Source organism: Pecten maximus, chromosome 19 (genome assembly GCF_902652985.1).
Source record: "Pecten maximus chromosome 19, xPecMax1.1, whole genome shotgun sequence".
NCBI lineage: Eukaryota > Metazoa > Mollusca > Bivalvia > Pectinida > Pectinidae > Pecten > Pecten maximus.
In genome coordinates this window covers 9,198,245-9,220,884 of record NC_047033.1, presented here as the reverse complement: position 1 = coordinate 9,220,884, position 22,640 = coordinate 9,198,245, and the positions used below count along the sequence as shown (strand labels likewise).

General features: G+C 32.9%; 1 protein-coding gene across 1 annotated transcript in view; it reads right to left on the bottom strand.

Annotated features, from left to right (window-relative positions):
• The window catches only part of LOC117317258 (TGF-beta receptor type-1-like), a 32,036-nt gene extending 11,542 nt beyond the window's left edge, over positions 1-20,494 (bottom strand). The window contains exons 1-4 of the mRNA XM_033871992.1: positions 20,369-20,494; positions 8,906-9,023; positions 4,483-4,667; positions 272-514 (exon numbers count right to left, since the gene is read on the bottom strand). Coding sequence (XP_033727883.1) covers positions 272-514; positions 4,483-4,667; positions 8,906-9,023; positions 20,369-20,450 — 628 coding nt within the window. The 5' untranslated portion in view covers positions 20,451-20,494. The remainder of the gene's footprint in view (positions 1-271; positions 515-4,482; positions 4,668-8,905; positions 9,024-20,368) is intronic.
• Positions 20,495-22,640: the final 2,146 nt, after the last annotated feature.

Genomic DNA, 22,640 nt, shown 5'->3' with positions numbered 1-22,640 from the left:
AATGTCAATTACAAACAAATTGTAGGTTTTGCAAATTATCAGCTCTCACAATTCACTTAAAAATGAGATGTCTTCAATTGAATAAAACATAACTTCTTATGTCAGAAGAAAACATGTGTAGTCTGTTAATGTATTTATTTCAATGTAACTAGGAATAAAGTTTGATGTGGAATAACCAAAGCTGATAGATTTTATAGAAATTTATCAATCTTTACCTATTAAAACATATACACATTCAATAACAGGCATATTTTGCTTATACAAAACTTACCAGAGCCGGAACCAGAATACTCATACATCATTTCCCTCAATGTGCTGCTAGACTGACCCTGCTGGACAAATGGCATGGTCTCTTGTGACACATCATTGAGTGGGTAACCACGACGATTGCGCTGGCACTGATGGTAAGCAAAGAACAGAACCATGAAGAGGATGGACACAATGAGAACGGGACAAGCAATGAGAATGACGAGCTCTGCTGTACCAAACTGCAACTTGGCTTCTGAATCATCATCTGTAACACAAGAGTTATCATTAGCTGAAGTGACAAACAACAGGCCAAAGGGACCTGTATATGTAATTGTTTTTTCCTGATATCTGAATGCAAATAAAATTCATAATAATTTGAAGTTCTTAATATATATAATACTGTCATATCACAGCTACAAAGTAGTCTCTAAGCAGTTCACAAATCATGATCTTTGATAATTGAGCCTTTATAATTAGCAATTAATGCACAACTAGATATATGTATAATGTCTTTCTTAACTCCCTAGGCTTGGAGAACGTAAAGCCGCCGGGGCTGCCATTTCACCTTACACACATGTAAAGATTTCAAACACTGCCCTCACATTTACAGTAACTTTTACAGCTGAATCAACTGGAACACCAAAGAGTAAAGTATCTTGTTCAAGGATACAACACAGTATCTGTGTGGGGACTCAAACTAGTGACTCTTTGATCATGTTGCCCCTCGTCCTACCATTAGACCATTGCGTCTCCAAAATTAGAAACAGCCATGAACACATCATGAGGTGACAATATTTTCACTACATGAAATAGGTAATTATACACTCAACCATCCGAAGATAAACAAGCTATTTTGACATCACGATCAGATCATGACATGACATGTGTGTTGCATGGTGGTCAATGGGCTGCCACCATGTGGTTTTAGATAAAAAGTTCAGTAATTGGTTTTTAATGAATTCTTTTGTCAAAGTATATGGACTTATATTAATTCAAAATATCAAAATCTAGAAAAAAAAAAAAAAAAAAATGGTTTTCCTGTTCGTGTACAAAGCAATGGTATTGGACCAAATTAGACCTTTAAAAATCTCTTATATCATATAACTATGGTTTAACTACTGCTTTTGGTAAGGGGAAGAGTTTTTTTCACCAAATCTGTTAGTAGGCATACAATTTCAAATGGACAAAGGGTAATTATATTTGTATCATGGTCTACCTATTTTTCCTTTGAAGTTGCGTGTACAATAAATCCCAATACCCAGTTAAGAGGCGGAGCTTAGTTGTCCAATAACTTCCCATACTAGCTAGGAACTACTCATTTTTTTAACGAGATTTCAGAATGTGTATGATTATTTGCTAAATATTTAGTGTTGTGCTAATCCCGGGTTTTTAGAAGTTTAATGACAGCCGATTGACGGGCCATGATACAAGCCATTTATTGAATGTCCTAGACTCGTGTACACTTGATATTTCGGTGGGCGTTACACCATTCGCTACGCGAACTCGTAACCGCCCACCAAAATATCTCGTGATACACTCGTCTAGTCATTCAATAACTATAACATGTAACACTTTACACTGAGTTAGACTCTGACAACATTCTGACAAGAGTATATACATAGCTGAAATAAATAATCTCCTGTTGCACAATGGGTGAAAACAAGTAAGGTAAGCAGATTGCACTGGTAATATATATATAATAGTTCTGTAAGTGTTGTGATTGGGGAGTAAAGGCTGTGACTGAAGTGAGGCAGTGTTATATTTACTGCTTACATGGTGCATAGTCACATATTCAAATCTCAATAAAAACAATTCTCTGATTATATATCTTTGTTTCATTTGTACATTTTGGCAATATATGAGCAAGACTACTGGTTGCAGATCTCAGATTATAATTTTTTTTATTACCACCCCAAATTTAGTAAGAATTTAAAATTTTTGTGAAAAATAATCTACAAAACCACGAAATGAACCATTAATTCCATGTACAATAGTATTGATGATAGTTATTACTGAAAACTAATATAAGAATGTATTCCTTACATATCAAGTTTGTAGCAACTGTAAGATCACTAAATATAATATGTATATAATATATTTTTGCATTCCAATGCAAATTGTTTCAAAACTGGGTTTAAGCATTAATATGGTTTGTCCTCCAGTATTTACCATGCATAGAAAAATGTCTCAGCATTTCTACAAATTGATAACAAAAAGAAGATTAGTCAAGAAAGCATGAACAAAATTACACACATGTATACCATATTCAACCTAATAAGCACAACGTTAACCCTTACGTTTCTGGGGAAAGAGGATTGATAATCAAAGTCCATTAGAATATTGTTTTTAATTATATAATTAACACCTCACTGAAACGTTATTTAGTCAGACTGTCTGATAATTCTTTTTTCTATCTGAACCCAGTCACTAAGTAGTGTAGATGAAGCTGAACATCTATATTTCAAATTCGACTCCATTTTCAAATTTCTATATTTCTATTACTAATAACAAGGCTTTTTCTAAGGGATTTTTGAGACCGATAATGGTTCTCATTCCCAACTGAAATTATTCCCTATTTAGGCCAAATTCCCAAAATTAGCAGTTAACTCCTGAAAAACTCTTTCCCAATTCACCAATTTTCTTCCCAAAATGAGGTAAAAAAGGTCCCATCCCAAACTTGGGAGAAAAGGCTGCATTAAAACCCAGAAGAGACTAGAAAATGTCTGTTAGACATTAATGCCCGAGGCCTGCTGCCACTTTACATCAGTTGGTGAGGATCGCAACAGCAGTTTCTGAGATTAGCTAATTACATTGCATCTGGACAGGGCAGTAACGGACGGGGCAGACATGGGAAACACTATATATGCAAATCTCCATTTGGAGAGATTCTCAGAGAAACCAATGTCCTTGAGCTGTGATTCATCTACTTGACTACCTATTGATATTGTAGTGAAAATCTAGGGAGAGATATATCTCCCCTGGTTGGAGCTCCCTCTGTGCACGACCAGGAGGTGCGCTCTCGTATATAATCCCGGGAGGTGACGGAGAGCTTTCTCTTTTTATCCTGAACCTACAGAAACAGTCAAGAAACATGAGTACTCACTGCATTGTTTGGGTTTTGGGATACGGGAGCATTTATTAGTCTTATAGAGAAGGCTGGTGATACCCTACACAAGTTTTCTCTACAATATGCAGGGCCCTCTTAAAATGTATTAAACAAATAAAGTTGCTCCTAATCTTTTCCTTTTGTTTAATTGATGTTAATTCTGTCTAATAAATGAACTCTTTTACTTTAAAAAAAAATAATCTTTGAAACAGTAACATTAATATCCCAATGCCTGATTTCCGACTGGTAAACTTAAAGTGGTCAGACAGATATTCTGCATAAAATTGCCACAAAAATATATTTCAATTTTAATTGTTGAGTGATAATCATAAACCTTGTGAGAGCTCAATATGCACGTTTTTATATAGAAATAGGTCAGAGGTGTTGGCCAGGATCCAGAGTTGTCATACAGTTAGTTGCTAAAGATATTCCCCAATAGGCCCCCTCCAGATCCCCTAGTGCAAAATTCTACTCCCTGAAGGATGGGTAGAACTTATTTGTTAACCATATATTGGTTACTGTTTTAGAATTGATGATTTTGTAAAAGTAGCTTCTGTTACAACCAGCTCCAGGTGAAGACTACATCAGATCAGATTATATTCAAACAAAAAAAGTGCACTTACTAGGCCAAACACAGTAGGTTAATGAAAGATTAGTACATTTGTTATCATAAAACAGACAAATGGCTACAGCTTTGAAAGAAATATAAAATAATGAAACTAAACATGATAGAGGTAAGCAGACAAGGCTTTTTCTGAGGGCTTTTGGGGCCGATAATGGGCCCCATTCCCAATTAAAATTATTTCCTATTTAGGCCAAATTCCCAAAATTAGCAGTTTACTCCTGAAAAAATCTTTCCCCATTCACCAATTTTCTTCCCAAAATGAGGCAAAAAGGCCCCATCCCAAACTTGAGAGAAAAAACCATGGTAGAAAATTTAAACATTCATGAAAACAACATGTATGCGATGAATGTAAGTACATACCGTAACAAGAGAGTATATATTAACAGAAAAGATTAAAATAACAAGATTAGATTTATAAAATCTGAGGCACTATATATATAGCTACAACAGACAAAGCTATCAACACATTTGCATGCTTTAAAACTACAGGGTGACCGCTGACCTCCAGGGGTGATTGTAGTAGCTGGTGCATAGGTTGGCCTCAGGTCCTTGTTACATAGGTCTTGGCCGGAACAGCAGACAATATAGTTCTCATGTTTTTTGGTGGCAGACACCATACAATGTGGGGTGTCACCCTGCATCTTCCCCTCCTGCACTCGGATGGGGATATTTTCTTCGGACAGACATCTGAAATACAAGTCATAACTCAAACATTAATCAATTTCAGGTAGGTCAATGAGAAACCCATGTTAATTTTCCATGCAGACTGAGAACTCTTAACCCAAAGACAGGATTTGTTTTTCTAAGTGTAAGGCAATGCAGAGTTTTCTCAAATCTTATTTCTGAATATTGAGACTTTCTGATTTAGATTTGATACATAATAAGGTAGGTCTTAATTATAACGAATTATTTTTCTTGAATTTATTTTTAAATGTCAGCCTGGTTGAAATGCTTATACATGTACAAAAAATGTATATGCATTTCAAGTGTAACAGCTGCAGGATGTTACATGGGATCAACATGTACACTGGTCGCATCAATTTTTTGGCACCGTCAAAACTGTGGAACTGAGTATCTTTGTTTGTCTGGTAGGCAAGATATTTCACTCTTTACCTTGCGGTTTTGTTGAAATAAGATATCCATACAGCTACCTGTTTGGTTTTGCTGAAATATACATTCCATTTACCTGTGTAGTTTTGTCTAAATATTACACTCCATACCTGTGAGGATATTAAATTGGTTACATTTAGAGTAAAATTTAACAGAAAAGTCATATGCAATGTGAAAATGCATATATATATATCTATAGCATAAGCTTCCTGTGCTGAAGTATACGTACCTAGCAGTTGGGAAGCTGTAATATGATAGTGCACGATGAAGGTGAGTAATGGCAAATGCATTTGGGGGAAAAACCACAGCTAGGTATTTTAGACTTCAGTGTATGTGAATGCAATGTTCTGACATTTTCTCATCAATTGATCACAGGTATCATGATTGTGTTGAGTGCAAAGCGTGGTGTTTAGGAGATCAAGGTTGAGAGAAGATCACCTACCACCAAGGTCGGTCTCACTACAGTTAGTACAATACAAAGAGGGCAGGGGCCCTGTGTTACACATGTCGACCTGGCAACAGAAGTTGTACCCTAAGTGTACGTTACGTGACCGATGGCAGAGTTGTGGCCCCTTGGGGCTCTGTATCATTGACCCAGAATAACAACTGAAAATAAAATAATATACAAACATAGCAAATATTTGTTTTGTACACTTACTTTCGCCACTGAATAAAACCAAAATGTATGTTTTCCTAAAAATTAATACCATATCTTTTGGATTTTTTCTTTGACGCGTAGGAACACAATTTGAGACACCGAACAGATAATCCAACAACAACAAAAATGGTGTGTACGAAGGCTTGCACAGGTAAGTGTTAATACTAATCAGAGGTGTAAAAATCCACTTGTCCGACGCCCGGGACAAGTAGTTTTTGAGTTCGGGCAAGTGAAAAATGTTGGTGTACTTGCCCTGGGCAAATGAAAAAAAATATTGTCTCTATCTTAACTTTCATGTTGGATTTCCAGAATCCCGTGTTATATGTGATTCAGAAGAATTATTGTAGTGGAATTGGATATATTGAAATATATTAAAAACGTAACAATTAGCTATTGTTTTCTTTATTTTCGTGTCTGAAATGAAAATTCTAAAGCCGAGGAAACTAGGTCGCCAGAGGCACATTCAGTTCAAAGACATTTTAAGGACATTTATGCTGATAAAAATAATAGAAACTGCATCTGAAGTATGAAATAGTGATGCACAGAGTTAACTTACTGCAATCTATGCGTAAATATTCTTATAAGACAACAGCAAAAGGTTTTAACATGTGAAAACGATCTTTGTTTATGCTTGCTGAAAGTACAATTTGGCAACTAATAATGAAGACGGAATCCGGACCAAAAGTTCCGGAATTGAAAAATAATATAGAAAAACGAAAATTTTAATGCTTGTGGTTCACAATTAATTATAAAAATAATTCTTTTAATTTTAGATGAATATTTTTGAAGGAATGAAATACTGATTGCTGTGATTATCAACCTTCCACCAATGTTTTGAAGATGGCAAAAACAGCTACAACAGTGAACTTACAACGTAAAACATTCATGTAAATGAATGAAGTGTGCATAGAAATGCTTATTAAATGACACGTTGATAATTTTTTTTCAGTTTTATTGTTTTTATTTCAAGTGAAATGCTGTTACGCGCAATGACCTGCATTGGACTGCTATGACCTGCATTTTTATGAGTAATGACCTGCATTTTGTTCATGAGAACTTGACAGGTCTGAAAAACTGTCACTTAGTTTGGCTTGCCAAGCGCTATATATGGCCACCAGCAATAATTGCTACAGAATGTATTCTGTGTAATATGAATTGATATTTGAAAGTGTAACTTCATATACACTATATTGGATCTTTTTATATCAAAGATAAAACATATCCAACAACTCTCTTGAGCTCAGGCATGTCTTTTGTATTCATCCCTGAGTTATCCATAGGTGATATTTATCGCACTGTACAGCCAAAACAGGCTGTTTCCCCTTACTAAACAAGAGCTGTTTTGCAAATTACATTAATAATATTTATATTGTTTACTTGATCAGATTATGTTTTGTGAATTCATGCAATTTTCAAAACCATACCAATTTACATACAGTCAAACCTGCTCTAACTTTGAATAAGCGGCCACCTCCGTTAAGCGGCCAGTCTGTGGTTCGCCCGATGGAAAACACTATATAATGAACCTTAAATAAGCCGTCACCTGTCTAACGCGGCCAACGGCCACAAAAATCTGCCCGAGTCGTTGTATCGTCCTGTATTAAGCGGCCATTTTGTCCGAAAGTAGACATCCGCGATGATCACATGACCAGGTATTTTCATCAAATTCATCAAAACTTTTATCTTTGTTGGTTTTCATTTCAAAATACACTGTACATGGTACATTGTTATCAATATCAATAAGTGCATTATGATATAATCAATTAAATAAACTTCTGAAAAAAGAATTGGGCAACAGGCTGTTTCTGGCCGACCTGGTTTAAGCAGCCACCTGTCTTAAGCAGCCAATATCTGTCGGTCCCTTGGGTGGCCGCTTAATACAGGTTTGACTGTATATATAAATTATTTATTGACAAACATTCGGGAGACAAGCTATATGCTGTTGTAGATTAAATGAGTATATTAAATACAAATGTAATTGCTTTTGGACATATTTCTTCAATTTTTTGACAAAATATTATCCTAATGAGAGTTGTCTCCCTTGAAAAATGTGGACCGGTATAAATTGTCTATTGTGAGCATTTTCACATTGTTTTATTTTCAGTTTCACCCCAAGAAGGGATAGTGTAACTCCATAGGGACTCCTTTACCAAATATCAGCACCCTAGTACAATCATAAAGTGAATATATTTCAGTTTAACTCCGGCAAGGGATAGTTTAACCCCCACAGGGAACCTAATACCATGTATTACTATGCCTTTCAACACTCACAATATAAACTTAACACAGAGTTCAAAGATTTAAAAACAAAAACAAAAAAACACAGATTTAAAAAGAAAAAATCTGTTTTTTTTTTTTTAAAGTTTTACTCCAGGAAGGGATTGTCTTACTTCATAGGGACTCTATTGCCAAATATCAGCACCCTAGTACAATTATAAAGTGATGCATTAAAACCTCTTTACACTTGCACCAAAAACTTAACGCAGAAATATTCTAAGTCCAAAAATTTGAAAATTCTGTTTTTTTTCCCAAAAATATCTTTTAGTTTAACTCCGACAGGGGATAGTTTAACCCAAGAGGGAGTCTATTACCAACTATCAGCACCCTAGTACAATTATAAAGTGATGTATTAATACCTTTCAACACTTGCACCAAAAACTTAACGCAGAAATATTCTAAGTCCAAAAATTTGAATATTCAGTTTTTTTCGCAGAAAAAATCTTTTAGTTTAACTCTGGCAGGGGATAGTCTAACCCCAGAGGGACTCTATTGCCAATTATCAGCACCCTAGTACAATTATCAAGTGATGTATTAATACCTTTCAACACTTGCACCAAAAACTTAACGCAAAAATTTTCTAAGTCCCAAAATTTTCAAAAATCTGTTGTTTTTTTTCCAAAAAATCTTTTAGTTTAACTCCGGCAGGGGATAGTTTGACCCCCACAGGGACCATATTACCATAAATTACTATGCCTTTCAACACTTGCACCAAAAATTTAACATTTGGAAAACCAACGCCGACTCCGGAGTGACAACATAAGCTCTCACTCTTCTTCGAAGAGACGAGCTAAAAAGGGTGTTATGTATAAATATAACATATACTCTGACTTGTATTAATATTTTTCCAATTCTTGAAGAAAGTTTTTGCTCTACCGACCTGTAACTGATTTTGTCTGCCCGAGTCCCGCCCATCTTTGTAATTGACGTGACACATCGTCCTCCTTCACCAGCGTCACATGTACCATCCGAACAATCAGAGCAGTAACATTTCAATCCTACAACAAACAACATCCTAACTATATTGTAAATGTTGTAACCAGGGAAATGATTATGAAAATGAATAGGTATATTATATATATAGGTTAAGGGAATTCATTGAAACACAAACTTATAATTTACAGTTGACTTCTTCATTTCATCCTTATAATGTCAATAATTTAATAAGAATTCTACTTTATCCATCAGACTTTAATCAATAAGCTAGTCAAATGGCTTAAATTTGTTTATCAACGCTTGAACAAACGGAGGTCAAAAACCTTTCTGTAACTTGAAATTTTGAAAGTCTGAATCTTTCACACAGAAATTCAATGTGTAGGCATATGTTTTCTCAACGAATATCTGAGTAACCAAAACAGTTTGGGGTGCACATCTAATATACAGAACTAGAAAATGTCCCCATTCTTATGGATATTCATCAAGCAATTATGGCCTTGCTCTTTTTTTTAAGCTTGGAACATACCCTTTGTAGTAAGAATTTTAGTGAGCAGGGGCTCTCATAGATACCATCCACTTCCCTCATCAATTAAACAAAGATATCCTTGAGAAAAATTAGATTATGATATATTGTGCAGAAACCTTTTATTTTGAAAGTGGCCATGCATGGTCCAGTGAGGCCTTTGACCTTTAACCTTTGATAGATGATCACAACAAAATCTAATCAGGTGTAGAATTTCATGCTGAAATATTATGTGGAAGTAAATTATCAGTCCATAGGTTAAAGAGAGATCATGTACACAAGCCCTTTTTTTATTCTAAAAGTCGTCAAGTATAATGACCTTTGACCTTGAATTGACCACCAAAATCTAATCAGATGTGAACAGATCTGAGAGCCCTGGCTCACTAAAATCTTGCACCTTGAGGGTGTGATGTGAACATGAACTTTCTATCTGTCCAGGGCCCCTGGGGATCATGAGATATATTGTACACAAAAATGCAAGCTTATGAAGGATGGACAAACTTGATAAGTGATTATAAATTACTATAGTGAACTCGAATTCAGGAATTCTGCTGGAATCAGCAAAGCAGAAAAAAAATCAGGATAGGGCTGATTTTACAAAATAATGAATTTCTCAATCACAATATTAATTATTCAAAGTTTAATCAAAATTTTGAAGTTGTAACATGCATGGTACACCATTTGACTTTACAAAGCAATTTCCAAGTTATTGTCCTCTTGCGTTATGAGCTTTTCACAAAAGGATATAAAATACTCTTCTGATTAGAACAATATATATACTGTGAATACAGTACATGATACAGGAACAAAGTAAAACTTAAATAATGGTGCAGTTAAAAATTATAATTTAGGGAGGGATTGACTTTATTTGTGCAATAAATTACCTCTTCTGTTTTCACAGCGATCAAGATAACATATATATATATATATATATATGCCGACAATATCCAGGTAAAATATCCTGACCTTCCGATCGATTAGGCATATATTCTCTGACACATAATAAACCTTCAGTTTGATGCATTTCAAATTTGTGTAACACATCTTCAACGACGGTGTTACTTAAAATATAGTTAGACATCTAGATCTGACAAACAGATATTGAGAGAATCAAGTATATCTTGATACACACGTAAAAAATATAAAAAGTATAATTATATAATGGATGTTTATTCCTCCCATCCATAGATATTTGACATACCATATTTGACCTAATAAGGGGCCCCTACCGTTTTTCAAGGAAATAAATCTTTGACCGAGTGTCAAAATGGTGTTCAAAAGTAATTATATATATATACATGTATAATAATTCATGTGAAAAGTTTTGCTACTTTATATTATGTGTTCAATTTTCTTCAGCAAATTAACTGGAACACAAGTTTTCGCCACATTTTGTCTATTCCTACAGATGTCAGTGCAAAGAGCACCCGAAACTAAACACATACAAATAATAACTTCCCATCTTTATTTGAAGATAAAGTGAAAGACTTCATTCTTGTTGATAAATAACTTTTGTTCAGAAAAGAAAGCTAGTAAAAGACATTGTAAATCAATTATTAGGTCAAAGAAAACGATGTCTGATATGATCTGGGAAATCACCTGTCTATAAATAGAACACAAGAGTTCCATTTGAACATAAATGGTGGAACACACGTTCTCTGGTCTAAAGATCAGTTGGCATGGTTTACAATTGCAAGTTTACAGGAATATTCAAGTGATGTTTAAGCTTAATAATTGATAATGAATAGATATCTTCATCTGGAATATTTTTATGACTGAATATTTTACCGTTTCCACAGCCTTGGGTAGTCTGCTATAAGGTATAGTCTGTTTCATAAAACTTCAGAATAACTAATATTAATAAGGGCACCCCCACTGTCAATTACCTGTGCCCTTATTAGGTCAAATACGGTACATATTAAGATTTCTTGTTGCAGCATTGCAGCCCATGCGCCAGCATACAGTATAAATGGGCCAACATCATCATAACAGCAGCTTGCCTATGATTCTAGCCCTATATACGTCTCATGCTGGAACGCTATCTTCCTAACAATGAGAACTAAATTGCAGGGGTAATAACTCCTGCGGAAAATGCAAATCAGAACTAAAAAATGTTTATGTACCGTTGACAAAATTTGCTAATGGTACTTGCTTAACAGTGATAACAGATTAAGAACCAATTACTAAATTGATAACTGTCACCTAGATAATCACTGAATCCATAACATGCACTGAATTCATAAATGTGGAAAACATCTGAGGTTTGTACATGTGGAATTGTATATAATCCAATCAAGGACACATTTCTACAAATAGCTTTTAATTTTCCACCATGGCTTCAATTGATTCTAGCAAATCACCTAACTATTAGCAACAGACCATGGACATATATTAATTATTTGTGTTCCTCTCGCTCTCTCTCTATAAGCTATCCCATTGCTCCTAATTATATAACAGTATGTTACATATAGACATATATATATATTAGAAAGAAATGTGGTAGTTTTTTTTATTTATATCAAAAAAGAGAGTACATGATGGATAAGGCGGCCTTTTAGTTTTATGCTAGATATATATATAGGGAGACTTTACCATTTAACTCAGTCGGTAAAGCAGTGGATCAATATATATACTGTACATGTAAGACGAGGATCCAGGGTCTGATTCCCTGTTTAGGTACAATACACTCTTTCCTGTTACATCTAGTTTATTGCCATTGACTGCAAGCAACACTATCTCTTCTTTCAAAACAAGACTAGTAAATCACTTTCTCCAGCCTAGTTATGATTATTTAAGAATTGAACTGCTTTCAGTTGGAAGTTATGGGCTGATGAACGCCAACTTGACAAAGGCAAATTTAATGAAGCGTGCTAGCGCTTCATGTTGAATGTGCCTTTGTCCAGTTGGCATTTATCAGCCCATAACTTCCAAATGAAAGCAGTTCAATGATGCTTATATTTACATTTGGCAACGATTTTTAAAGACTATATCCAGGAATTTTGCTTCTAAGATGAATGAACAAATTATTATCGTCAAAGACGGAACAGCCTTTTCAACAGCCATCTTTTGTTATCGCCGACGTTACAATTATGACGTCACTGTAATAATGACGTCATAATCAAGATTAGGAAGTTATGGACTCGTAACCTTCAAGTGAGCTTGGTTAAGTTATATAGTGGGGCTGCAGTAGTGTAAATGTAAATATTAGCAAATGTCATCATTAGGCCAAAGAGATTTGTTACAAATGATATATATATGAAATGGGATGTACGCACTGAATAATATATATATATATGTAACACTGGTAAATACTAGTCCTATAATATAAGACTTTGAAGGTTCATATCGTGATTTTTTACGTTTATTATCAGAAATTTACATTTTTGTAATTTGTCTAGCCTTGAAGTCTTTTTGATAGTTGCAAACAATGCAGAGCAAATCTCAAAATTACTAACCGGTATCAGATGGTGGTTTATTCTGTTTAATAAACATTAAAAAAAATTTTTAAGTGTTTCTAAGAGCATTTACCCACCTTATCTTGATCTTATGCAGATTTATTCATTAGAAAGATGAATTCATCGGTAAAACAAACGGTGCGAGTGTGCCGGCATATTGTTTGAAAAAGTGTATGTTGCATACATTTTCGGAATACATGTGTGTATTTAAATTATCGATCATGAAAATTCCCTGGTGCTGCGGATATCTGCAGCTATTTGCTCCGCATTTTTTGCAACTATCATAAGAGTTCAAGGTTTGACAAATAACAGAAATGTAAATAGGGTATTGACTTTTTACTCAAATACACTCAAATATACTCAAATACACAAAAAAAAATACCCAAATACAAATAAAATTCACTTCTATAACATCAATTTGTATGTAATGTGATCATTAAGTTGTAAATATTACGACATAAGGCCTGATAAAACACAAAAATAAACCAACAACTTTGCAAGGGAGGTAACTCCTTTTCCTATACAACCTATCATACCTATTGAAAACGTCAGTCTGGTTTTCTTTAATGTTTTTTAAGGCCTGACTCTTTCCTACAAATATATTTGATTATTATTTTTTTCAAGGATCTTAGTCTGCCTGTCTCTTTCTACTAAATATATAAAATAGTACATGTATTATTGTTACTCAATCTAAATACTCTTTCAATACATAAACTATAAAATGCCATGTATGCAAAGAATATTTACTCATGCACAAATATTTTTTTTAGTTGAGGAAATAGACTTTTTTGTCAGGTTATAGTCACTTTCAGCATTAAACGGAATTATCGTGGATTAAAGGAAAAGTTTCCGTTCGTCCTTGTCCAAGTGTCACTTATACTCAAAATATAACAATACATGTACTAATGACTGTGTTTGATGCACTATTGTTCATGTGTTTTATTGTATAGATTTTAATTCTCCTTATCTCTCTCTATATATATATCTGTGTAAATTTATGTGTGCTTATCATATCTATTCCGATGCTGATGGCAAAAGATAATCAAATTTTCAGGAGGCATAGGAAGCGAACGGAGAGAGCTAACCATGGCACAGGATGTGATGAACTTTAGAAACAGCAGATCAGAGTGTTTTGAAAAGTGAATAGTGTGAACTTCTGCTATCGGCATCGGAATAGTTTATTGGAATTGTTTATTTATTTGATAATCTATAGTCAATGATTTTTTTTTTTAAATTATATCTTCATTATAACTCTCTCTCTGTCTCTCTCTCTCTGTCTCTCTCTCTCTCATATGTAAATATATGTCATTTTGTAAAAATAAATGTATTATATGTATGTAAAATTATATAGGGAAAGGGCTTAATATAAGTTTGATAACTTGTGCCCAATTCCCATGTATAAATTAAGATACAATAAAATATGTTTAAATCAAAATGTGTTTTATCATTTTCTCACGCATTAATGACAAGATTTTTATTAGAATGAACGAAAACATTTGTCCAGTCTCATCTATTTTTATGGCATATTGTAACACAATTATCTGTAAACTATTTATATTTTAATTTTCTTCAAATCTAATGGGCAAATTTCCTTCTTCTTTTTCAAATTAGTGATAGGTTTTTGTCCAACTTTGGTCTGAGCTGTCTTTGAGCCATGTAAAGCCGCCAATTTAAGGAAATTAATTATGACTTCATATAATGTGTTCTGTGACCTATGGAGCCCTTAGTGTTGAGTCCAATAGGAAAAATTCCTTAATATTTCCTTTAATGTAGGAATGACATGGTTTTTCTTAATCAGGTCCATACAGGTGCCCTATAGTAATCACTCTGTCTGTTTGTTTGTTTGTCTGTCCATCCACAATACAATTGTAGTTCCTTAACTTTCATACTTATTGTTCATGACCAACTTCTGACCAAGACAAAGCTAGGTCACTCTGGGTGAGAGGTCAGGGTCATTTGGATCAAAAGATGAAGGACAATGTAGAAGCTAAAAGCTAACGTGTGTTTTATAGTATACTGTATTTATATTGCCATTAGCACAGAAACTGTGACTATAACTGATAAAATGAATACTTTATAGTCCTTCCTGTGAAATCTAAAGCAGGTCAGCATTTTCTCAAGCCTAAGTTGAGTATAGGATACACATTCTTCAAATGTATATTTTCATATAAAATATGAAATTCCAAAAATAGAATGAAACCTCTAAACGTTTTTATTATTTTTGTATAGACCAGTAGTCTTTCCCATATTTCCCAGTCCTTATTAAAGAAGTTCAGATGATTTCCCTTTACTGGTTGCAATATATCTTAGAGTGTGGTATGTTTCTTTGATGTAATTTTTCAAAGCTGATAAAGACAAGACTCTTTTCCTGGCATGTTGTGTTATAGATGTATTTTCATCAAAATCAAACAATACTTCCCATTTTCCTTTTCCAGTAGATTCTATATTATTTTTACACAGACAGTTATAAAATTATCTTGCTCCTCTTTTCTGTTTGAAAAAAAATCTAAGTTGGCAGGTATGTAAGATAGTTTTATGAATTCAGTGGAGATTTCTTCTTTGGAAAAATTCTTTTTTATAGCACTTTTGACACTTTGATAAGTGAGAAAGTTAGTATGAATATTGAATTTCTCTATTAATTCTGTATAGCTGTAAAATCTACCATTGCTATTTTCTTTGACTTTACATTTTTCTATATAAATCCTTTTCTATACCAATCTATTTTAAAAATGCTCTTATTTTCTATTGTTACTAAAATAAAAGATTGTATAAATGTTTCATTTTCAGATCGCTTTCACTACAATTCTTAATAATTACATCTCTTTTTATCTTGTCTGATGAACTTTTCCATAAGAAATAATAAATTTCTGTATTCAGTATCTTAATGAATATCACCAGGATTTTGTAAAGTAATAAAAAGATGATTTAACAACTTTATGAACAGATGATTTTACAACTTCATGAACAGAGGATTTTTGCAAATATATATACATGTGCATACATATTATAAGTATATTCAGGCAAAATGCAACCTCTCAAATAAAATTGAATAAAATTCATGTATTGCATTTTTTGTTTTTTTTTTTGCTTTTAGTTTGTTTTTAGATGATATGCCTATACTTCACACAGAAAAACAATCATCTGAATATATAAATGTACACATATATATTAATATACAATCCTGGTGTATTTCTGTTTTTGATAGGAAATTAAAAAGTTAAAACAAAGATATGTGTTAAGCCTTTACCTAATTATGGAAAACGTTAAACATACATGTTTAGTGCACTTGAAGTAGAATCCTTGAGGTTTACATATAAGAGGTAAAACCATCTTATGGACCATAATATTCAATCATATCATCACAGAGTAAATTTTGAAGCCCATATGAATCAACACCTGATGGTCTAAACTTATTTCTCCTTGAACTATTTAAGGGTCTCCATAGAATCTATATGAAATATTTTGCCTGTATTATGCCTCTTTTATCAGTTTAATGTTGTTTTTGTTTCTTTTTTATATTAACAAATTTTGGGATATTGTGGTATATACTATATATAAATTAAGGTTTATTATGAGTTTATCACATATATTCTTATTTTGGTAAAATGTGCTATAATTGTAGAAAGCTTATAATTATGTTCTTATTGCTAATGTTATATTTTAATGTAATTATGTTATATTTGATGTACTTAATATTAATTGCGCGAGGTGCAAAAGAAGAGTAACAAGCTGAGTCCCTGATACAATATTTTTAATTCATACTCATCTTTAAAATTGAGTTTTTATACTGATGTTAAATGACCAGTTTAAGATAATTCATTTTATATCTGGTTTAATTAGTTTTTAGGAAATTAAATCTTGTTTCGCAGGTAAAAATTGGAGGTTATAGGACCCCCTCCCCCATCTCTCCCTCTCTCTCCACCTGCTAACACAGGTGTGACACCCTTTCATTACCTGGACAGTTCAGTTATAGCCTTAAGGGGAATCTTTCAATACACTGGTCAATTAGTGTAAGTTACACAGGCGTGTCAATCATCTCCCAAGGTGTGAAAAATTTATCTACAAATATTGTAGAAATAACATACATATCTGTGAAAGTGTTGAGGGGGTGGAGTGATTTATAAAATCTAACTAAAATGTGGCAAATTAATATTGTCCAGTAAATAAAACCAAACAATATATCACACAGAAACTTGATCTTATTAAGTAGTAAACCATGGCCATATTATAATGCTCATAATCTAATTACTCATCACCAAGTTAAGGTAATAACATAAATGGAAGTTATACAACACAACCAATATGACTTTCAACATTCTTACATATAATATTGGTTGTATTATATCACTTCAATTGTTTTGCGTAACCACCCTAAAGAAAATGTTCCAGAAGATTTTCATTTCCTTTCGACATTTAAATGGAAAGCAATGCAGTATACATGTATTATAAGGAAATCATTACAATAATGTGTTTGGGGATTAATTTCAAATGTTTCTAACAATATCTGCATGATCCTACAGAGTACAAACACTTTTCTGAAAATGACAAGTAATAAATATTGAAGATCTTTACAACATGATTTAGGATTGCACAAAAGATACAAGATATTAATATCTCTCGAAATAAATTAAGAGATGGATGCTGTATAGCAAAAACCAATAATAGTTGTTTTATCCTAGGATACTTGAATGATGCTCAGGGACTTAACACAGTGATCAAAGGACCCGAAAGCAACCAAAAAACTAATATCAGATCAGTTAATGTTAAAGGACTAGTTAATAGATTATATCCAATCATCATACCATCACTAGTTAATAGATTATATATCCAATCATCATACCGTCACTAGTAACACACTTAGTTACAAGTAGTATTTCCTAAAACTTAAAAAAAGGTCAAATGTTTTAAGTATTTATTTATACAAAAAATGAAAATCTACATGGAATAAAGATTTTTTGCCATCATCAGATGGAAGTACATCAACAATTCCTATCTATCTTCTAGTCTGATCAGGAAAATAAAATGGCTTTAAGCCAGCCAGCCCACCATCAGTTTCAACAGTTTAATCTGTTATTGATACATTTCCAAAAGTTTTTTCTTAAGATCTATCTTAGAATTCAAATGTAGGTTTCCGATATAATCAAATGAATAATAAGTAATAGGGGAAAGAAGGGAAAAGTAGAAAAGAGATCAATCTCAATGGTGGACGCCAAGATCCCCTGGAATCTCTTAATTGTTATACAGCTGATGGTTTATGATTATATATGATGATTTTTTAAAGTCTGATTTTAAACAATGATGAAATCCTGCTAAAGTTACACGGATATGTTGATTTCATTTGGAAGTCATTTCTAATAATCCACCTATTGCTCTTGAAATATAATCTAAATTTGATATCATTCATTCTAAAGTTGGTCACATATCTCTTCATACTACAGGTATTTTACAGTAATATTCATATGTAATGCTATCCACTCAGTGATTGAGATTACAGTAGACTACACTCGCTTTGTGGATATTGACAACTTGGCTATCAATATGAACATACTACATGTAATTTAATTTTAAAATTATAACTGAAATTTTATGACAGCATGGCACAAAAAGTCATCTGGAAACTTTTTTACAGTTTATCGAAAAATTACTAAGGAAAATATTAATTCATTGCCTTGACTTCAATTTTCCATGAATTAATTACTCAAAGATTGAAATATGGATTTGTGAGGGGGAAAAAATTCAATAAAAATGAATTGTTTTACAAAATACCACAAATTTGACAACAATTTTATACAGAGAATCAAACACAGTATAAAAATTCTTGCAATAAATATTAATTATAACTATCTAGTATGAGTATTTTCGCATTTGTGAGTAGATAATCCGGATTTCAGTTTTCCTGCTCCTTTTTATTTTATTCGCGCCCAATGCGTAAACAAAAATTGGTTCGTGAATGGGGTATTTTGATTATCATTTTAAAATACTTCTTGAGAAAATAAATGAAAAATATTTTACATGTGACCTCTATATATACCAAAGAATACTATTTTGGGTCCATTATATCATAAAAATATTGATTTCAGGTCCGTTATCGACCATTTCGACAATTCAACTCTGACGGCAATGGGGTCGTAAATCAGATTTTTTGACAATTATTTCAAAATACTTCTAGTGAAAATTAATCTAAGATATTTTACATATGACCTCTATAGACATCAAAGAATACCATATTGAGTCCATTCTCTTATGAAAATATCGATTTCGGGTCCATTATCGGCCATTTCTGTAATTCAACTCTGACGACAATCGGGCCGCGAATCGCGAATGATTAAAACATTGATTTAAACTACTTCTCGGTCAAATAAACCCCTAATGTTTTGCATATGATACAGTTGGGCATTTCAGAACAATATTTGGCTCTGTTCTCTGAAAACAATGCTCAAATAAGTCCCATTTCCCAACGTTTCGATAATTCCAAGTCAATTTCGGCAAAGCCTAAATATCCCAACCGACCCCGGCCGGTATCATAGTTCGTAAGAATCACCAAGATCGACCATGTTACGCACAAAATAAGGTTATGTGTGTGAAATACATTTGTATTTGAGTATATTTTTGTGTATTTGAGTATATTTTATGTGTATTTGAGTGTATTTGAGTATATTTGAGTGTATTTGAGTAAAAAGTCAAGCCGATGTAAATATCCGATAATAAACGTAAAAACATGATATGAACCTTCAAAGTCTTATATTATAGGACTATGGTAAATACAAGCTGCAAATATATTGCTCAGCTAGAGAGATCTTCTCTTTAGCTCGATCGGTTGAACGTAAGACTAGTAAGCCAGAGGTCCCTGGCTCGATCCCAAGCAGAGGCAGTGAATTAAATTTAATTAATCATGCACTCTATTACTTGTGGTGCTTGTGTAGGGAACTGGGGAAATTTTCAGCCTCCACAGGCATCGTTGATACGCCTTGAAAACTCGAGGACGAGTTCTTTCTTGGAGAGGGAGTATGTAACACTGCTAAATACTATAGCTAGCTGCAATATACTGCTCGGCTAGAGAGATCATATCTTTTAACTTGATCGCGATCGGTGGAGCGATCTCGATCGGACATTGTACATGTTTATGATGATCATTAATTCGGCCGCCCGGAAATCTACAGTATATTGTACAGCTCATTTTATTCAGTGCAAAACTTTCATATAAAAGAAAATAATCCGTTTCAATCACCAGAATGATATTTAGCATTACATATGTACTGTGATTATGACATGTAACGTTATGTACATCTGAATACGAAATATTATCACCAAACACCCCTGTGACCAAACACTCTCCGGAGTTCGATAATTTTCGACCCAATTTTACCTGATTAATAATGTACATAATCGGACAACACCATTAATGTTACAAAAACAAGCAATACTGTACCTGTTGTGATATCAAAACCACAAGAAACGATTAATAACAAGGGCAAAATAACATAACAAATATCCATTTTCTTCGGCCGCATCCATTAAAAAAATAACACAGGATATACATCCGCTGAAAAATAGTTCTCTGTTTACATGACAAATATTACAACCAATGTGCTATAGTATTTCATATATAAGGACGAGAAAATGTGCGTAATCGCTTAGTTATTGCTAAAATATTTTAATGTAGCAATAAAACTTGTTTTATGCTTAAAAGTAAATTATTCTGTTCGGAGGCATTCAGTTCGTTTACAGGATAAAACCCGAGATTTGTTTTCGGAGAATAAAGGTAATCAGACTGACGCGTATGAATATATTATCAGGGGGCACATGAAGGAAAATCGTCTGGGCATATTTATAAGTAGGTCAAGGGTCCTTTAGGGTGATACAATCGCAACATCTGGGTCCTAGGCTCGGTTATAACCAGAACAAGGACATTAATCAATCAATTTAGGGTGATAGACATGGTCAGGAAATGCATGATGACTCGATTGTCATGAAAATTGACATGGGTGCCAGTTGTTTCTGTGCCATCCTTTGCTTTATTGCAACAATTCTGTGTAAAAGTTTAGTAGTTACAACAAGAATGCTTCACTGACTGAGAAACATTAAGAATGTAACATGTAAGAATTTGTATTTTTGGAGACAATATTACGACAATATGTGGAAATCTTAATATTTTTCCCAAAGAGACCATTTTGTCATAAATGAAATCATATAACATTTCTTGCAGTGATTTATTATGATAAATATCAGATTGTGGAAGAATAGAAACATTACCTTACCATGAACAACACATTATTTTTATCACATGAAATGAGTTACCTCCCCTTATTAGTCCGTCACATTGTTCTGTAGATTAAAACTGCAGAATCAGCTCCCCTTAAGATTTCTTTGTGTGTGTGAGTGCGGAGAAAGTAAATATTAACAGAGACCTATTTAATTTTTAAATGACATTGTTATTATAATATATAACACTGTCATTGTGAAATATTATTACAAAACTGGGCCCGATTCTGCAAATCAAAGTTCATAAAAACTATGACAAATTTCATTTCAACAAATTTTATTATACAAGATCTTATAGTACAAAGGGATTTGACAACAGGCTTAGCCTATATCAGTCTTCTCCCACATACATATGTAAATGACATTTTGATAATATAATATTGATAGCATTTTTCTAGACAACTTGAACAATAGAGCTATATAATTAGGGTTATTTATAACATTTGAACATACACTCATACAATCATACACACATCATTGTAATAGTTTAAGTAGTTTTTCATAGTTTAATGGAATAATTTCTAGTTGAAAAGTATTAAAAGTTCAGGAAATATTTTTATTTATACAGTGTAGACGTAAACATTATATATATATATATATAAAAAATAGATAATTATACAAAATTTTGTAGAGCAAAAGCGCTTCACCTACCTGACATTGAGAAAGATGAGTATTTTATTGAACAATGATAATGATATACATACATATTAATGAAATATTATATAATTGATTGATTCAATGAGAATTAAAACCTTCTCGAATTAGTTATAAATCTTTCTACATTACTTAAAACAAATTTGTTAAGATCAAGTGAAAGTTCATAGTTACCACATGTTAGTAAGTTAATATCTATAAAACCAACTTGTATAAATATGTCATGTATAAAGTGCCTTATATGGTTGTAATTTGGACAATAGAAGAAGTAATGGTCTAGATCCTCAGAGTAATAACCACAGGAACAGGCTGAATTTGGAATTAGATGATCTATTAATCTGTGATAATTTAAGTTGCTAGCAGAGTTTCTTAATTGGCAAAGAGTGATATTTAATTTTCTAGGTGAGCAAAGTTTAAATAAGTGAGTAGTATCAGTGTTTAAAGGCCTATTTCTATTCAATTTAGATTTAAAAATAGTCAGTGAAGGAGCACTAGTTAAGTCTGTTTCAAGGGAGTTCCAAATTTTCATGACATCAATGAAGTAGCTGTTATCATACAAGTTTGTTCTGCATCGAGGAATATTAAAGAATCTATGATTTCTAAGGTTATGATGTGGAGCATTATTGTTAATATAGGGTCTAACAATATCTAATAAATATTCAGGAGTCATTTTGTTCAATATTTTATACATTAGGATAAGTTTATGTTTGCGACGTCTTTCAATAAGTGGTTCTAAATTAGTTTCAATGTAAAGTTTATGATGAGATGTTCCACTTCTTAACCCA